Source organism: Pseudochaenichthys georgianus, chromosome 24, assembly GCF_902827115.2.
Source record: "Pseudochaenichthys georgianus chromosome 24, fPseGeo1.2, whole genome shotgun sequence".
NCBI classification, from domain to species: Eukaryota; Metazoa; Chordata; class Actinopteri; order Perciformes; family Channichthyidae; genus Pseudochaenichthys; species Pseudochaenichthys georgianus.
This window is the reverse complement of record NC_047526.1, coordinates 33,650,248-33,655,383: the sequence shown is the minus strand read 5'-3', so window position 1 is coordinate 33,655,383 and position 5,136 is coordinate 33,650,248. Positions and strand designations below refer to the sequence as shown.

Genomic DNA, 5,136 nt, shown 5'->3' with positions numbered 1-5,136 from the left:
AATACACGGAGCCTCTCTTTTTCCTCCCTCTCTTCGGACAGCGTCAGTGTCTGTCTCATGCAGCAGCTGATCCAGTAATGAGTGACCCGGCCGACAGTAAAAATAAACATATTTATAACTAGTTTAGGGAGTTTGAGAGGTAATTAAAATAGCTAAGGGTGATGATCTGACTTGAAGTGTGTGTTTTGCTGCAGCGGGAGGAGCTGCAGGTGAGCAGAGCTGCGTGTCTCCGTCCTGTCAGATTAGACTTCACTCGCGTCTAGGTCCATATCGAGAGAAAGATAAATAATCTGAATTCAGTGTGCAGTTTACTTTGACGCGGGGGTGAGCAGCAGAGGTGGGGAGAGGCGGGGCTATTGCCTCATCATTATCAGAAAATGTCCTACATTTTTTTTCGTATAACGCAGCGCTGCTTCTGCGCAGGATGGTCTCTGTTTTAGAGTTAGCTGCAGCTGTCCAGCAGTCCTGATCCTTCTCAACGTACAGGAAAGATCTGAGGAAACACACACAGGAAGCTCAGAGTTAAACGTAAAAGATAAATGGTGAAATGGATTTTAAAGAGAGTGAACTTACCTGCATGTCCAGGTCGTTTCAGCGTCACATTTGGCGGCACACTCGGCCACAGTGTTTACTGAGTATTGTCTTTTCTGCAGAGAGAGGATCCAAGCTCCCTCAGTTTTAGCGTAGCTCTCCGCCTCGTTGCCGCTCGCTGACATCAGACACAGGAATATTAACTCATTACGTTTCAGATATAAAGACCATTAAACATCAATGATGTCATCCAAGCTATATTAATGTGGTTTGAAATCAAGGATACATTGGATAAAGACAATTATACCATCATTATAATACATAAAATAATAAAGAAATACATACAGTTTTAAAAGTGATACAACATATTTTAAATAACAATAATAATGATGATGATGATGATGATGATGATGATGATGATGATGATGATGATGATGATAATGCTAATGCTAATAATGCTAACGCTAATGATGATGATGATGATGATGATGATGATGATGATGATGATGATGATGATGATGATAACAACAAAATAATAAATAAATAAATAAAGTTCTAAAAGCAATACAACACATTTAAAAAATAGTTATTATACTAATCATAACAAATCACTTTCGACAGGTCTAATGTGTACTAGGGATGTAACGATATATCGAATATCGCGATATCGCGGTAAATAAATGTCTCAATACCGTCGTGGGACTGACAAAATCTACCGCGATTTTTTATTTTATTTATTTTTTAAACCTTTATTTAACCAGATGGTCCCATTGAGATCATCGATCTCTTTTTCAAGGGAGACCTGTCCAACATGGCAGCAAGTAGGTTACAACATGAACATAAAACAACAGATAACACAAAAGGACATCGTATTTACAGGGCTACATGTACATACCTAGAGACATTGACCAGTACCAACAGTATATTTATATCTCGCCCTGTCAATAAGCCTCGCCTTCTTGGCAACAACTGTATTGTTTTTGAAGTGGTGGAGAGACAATGCACAGTTTGACCCACTGCTGTCACCCACGGCCAAAGCATGTCTCTCTGTCCCAGCAACACCAGTACCAAGCAAGAGAGTTTTCTCCACAGCAGGGGATATTGTAAACGCCCAAACATCCCAGCTTCTACCTGGAAATGTGGACATGCTCATATTCCTAAAAGATAACCTTGATGATGCTGAAGTGAGTTAGAGTTGAGTTACTTGAAAAACTAAAGTGAAACTTGATTTATTCTATTGCAGGGTCTGATTATTATATTGTTGACACTTTAAAATACTACTATCCTACTAAAATGCTGTACAAATCAGATTTATTATTTAATAAAGAAAAAATCACATTTTATTTCTTTATTTTTCAATATCGCGATAAATATCGTACCGTGGACTTTTTATCGCGATATTATCGTACCGTGAGTTTTTGGTATCGTTACCTCCCTAGTATATACACTGCAGTAAACATACAGTATATACTATCCTAAAAGAAGTGATATTAAGTTATACATGTTTGGTGTTTAGCATTTTAGAAAGTCATACGGTTCCAGAGCACAAAAAACACAATCAAACTAAGATCATTCATAAGTTTGTTTATAAAGTTGAGTCATCGAACATTGTGCTGGGAAAACCCAGTGTTGAATATTGTGATGACTTTGAGTCATAGAAAGCAAATACAAAACACAGTCAGAACAGAAAACACGTCACGGTATCTTTACGTTTTAAAAAAAATGCAAAGTTGATCAAGGTTAGTACATTGTAATACATGTGTAATTAAGTACAGCACTTTTATTCAATGACTATCTGTGGGTCAGAGTCAGGGCCGGTCCTAGACATTTTGGTGCCCAAGACAAGATTACGATTTGGTGCCCCCCCCCCCTCCAAGCAATACACAATAGAATAAATGAAAAATCTCTACAAAAGACCAATACACTACAAAAACTGAAACGTATTGACATGTTGGTTATATACATAAAGAAGGTTTCAAATGTATTCATTATGGTATGTCTAAAACACCCACATGAAAAAGATCGGTTTACATTTTAATAACCAAATAAGTATTTGAACCTAACCAATAACCTACCATAGCCAATAACAAATAAATGCAACGTATTTTATTTTTGTTGTTCATTCATATCTTATTTGACCAGTTAACATTTATGTATATTTTTTTTATCTCTCCAGTTTTAAATGATATTGTTGGTTTACTGTCCTATAGTATTTATCCTAATACTTATAAAGGAGTGCCTTGGAAATATGTGTTTACATAAATTGTGACCAAACCGTTTGAGACCCACTGAGATAACTTAGACTAAAATTAACTATCTAAACACTCAGAGTCCTTTACCCCACGGAGCTGTAGTTATCAGCCTCAATCCAACAACAATCCGCGGTACCAATGCGCACCCTCTCTCTCTTTCTCTTGCTCGCTTGCACTTTGGCTGTGAGCTGCGGCCGCCAGATAAGTCAACATCCCCCACTTTCATCACTTACAGCACCCATCGTACAGGGCAAATGAAAAGTGTAACCGGGGTGAAAAGGGTGTTACCTTTACTTAATTATGAATGTTGTTACATCAAGGCTGCACCAACAAATAGGTCAATTAAATTATAAATATCCTATTCGGGAAAACCATAATCATATATTATGTATGTGTAGATGCATTAATCTTATTTAAAGTATGTGAGACACTGTCTTTGTTAATATTTGATATTTTTGGCCCGTGGTTGAGCTCATTGATCACAATTCCAGATTTAATTTGAAAAAAATGCGATTGTTGTCGAACGATTTGGTGATTGTTGATGTTCAAATTGTCAGGTATTTCAATGAGATTTCTGAAATGTAACTAAAAAATGTGTGATTTTACAATTATTTGATCAACTCTGGGTCCACATGAATGACAGTATTTGCCTTTCTGTCACTTATTTATAGGTAAAGGTATTACATTACATTACATTTCATTTAGCTGACGCTTTTATCCAAAGCGACTTACAATTACCAATTACAGGGACATTCTCCCTGGAGTAACTGAGGGCTAAGTGCCTTACTCAAGGGCACACTAGTGGTGGTGTTCCAGGCGGGATTTGAACTCAGAACCTTCCGATCTGCAGCCCACCTCACTATCCATTAGACCACCACTACCCCTAGGTATAACGCTTCTCACAGACATTACGTTTTTTTGATCATTTTCAAAATGTTTTTTCTTCCCATTCCTTGAAAACTAGGTAAATATCATGTGTTAAAGTGAACACATGATCTTTATGTGCTTCTAGATTTGTCTCTTTCTAGATTCAAGATTATCATTCGAATCAAAAAGAATTACAGCGTATTTTGGCCAAAGATAATTTTAATTCCCAGGGACTTCCAACATCATACAATATACTTAAGACATAAAACTAAGACAATGGTGCAAGGGACACAAATGGTGCTAGTAAAATGCAGAAATGTCTTCATCAAATGATCAAAATAGTATTAAAAGACACATTTAATCAACTTGGACACATTGTCCTCATGAGTTCATCTCAAATAGGGCAAAATATCATCTTATTGTCTGTTTCTTTAAATATATAACAGCATTTATATTGTTTTTTAACCTTAATTATCATTCAAAGATGCCTTTATATCTTACCGGTGCAGATCAGGGCTCCCAGGAGGAAAGCCACTTTACACAGGTCCATGTTGAGGCCTTTTTATTCTAGCAGCTCATATTCGACGAAGTCACCAAGGGTCCTCTTGGTGTCTTATTGGGCTCCCTTCAGGATGTCCTGAAAATAAATAGGACAGCTCAATCGCTAGTCAATCATTGGCCCGACAAGGACGGCAAAAGAGGTCAAAAACCTTCTTAAACATAGATTTTTACAGAACTAAATGTTGCATGTAAACCACATCTTCTCCGTTATATGTTATATTTATCAGGATAAACAAATGTAGCATGTTTTTTAATACTTACCCAAAAGCTTCTCAAGCTAATCTGTTTATTTTCTGCAGCTACAAAAGATTTTAGGAGATGAGCTTTGACCGATTTTTTGACATCATGTGACCTTTTATGTTTTATCATTTGGCCCATTTTCTCTATCACTTTACTGGAATTTGCGTCAAACCTAAGCATGTCCTTTGCTACGCTAATACTTCCATTATAACATAAACGGTTGCATGTTTATTTCAATTATGATGTGTACAAGTGTGTTATGATGTTATTATGTGACACACAATTTATTCCTTATTTTACTGGGGCATACTATGTGATCTACATCAAATGTGATCAATAGTTACAGTTAATCTTTAGCTAAAAGGGACCAAGGTCCTCAACTGCAAACATGTGATTACAAAACAACCAATGTTAGACAGTTCAGTGTGTTAGTGCTGAGAAATACTGATTAATACGGGAAATGTGTGCCTTAAAAACATCAATTTAACAAACATTTTGGGGTATATTAAGGGTCAGGGTTTGACTGATGTCTATGCCTTATCAGTACTTTTTATTTTTATGATTTCAGTACATTTGGAAGAAGTATTTGAGTGCAAGATATTAAAGTGGACATATTATGATATAGTGGAACAATATATTGTAGGGCCATGAGAAAACGCCATCCTGTTCTAAACCACATCAAGGA

General features: G+C 36.4%; 1 protein-coding gene across 1 annotated transcript in view; it reads right to left on the bottom strand.

Annotated features, from left to right (window-relative positions):
- The window catches only part of LOC117439796 (plasminogen-like), a 29,213-nt gene extending 24,723 nt beyond the window's left edge, over window positions 1-4,490 (bottom strand). Inside the window, exons 1-4 of the mRNA XM_034075879.2 lie at window positions 4,473-4,490; window positions 4,152-4,287; window positions 574-709; window positions 387-493 (exon numbers count right to left, since the gene is read on the bottom strand). Of these exons, the coding sequence (XP_033931770.1) occupies window positions 387-493; window positions 574-709; window positions 4,152-4,200 (292 nt within the window). The 5' untranslated portion in view covers window positions 4,201-4,287; window positions 4,473-4,490. The remainder of the gene's footprint in view (window positions 1-386; window positions 494-573; window positions 710-4,151; window positions 4,288-4,472) is intronic.
- Between the last annotated feature and the right edge of the window lie 646 nt (window positions 4,491-5,136).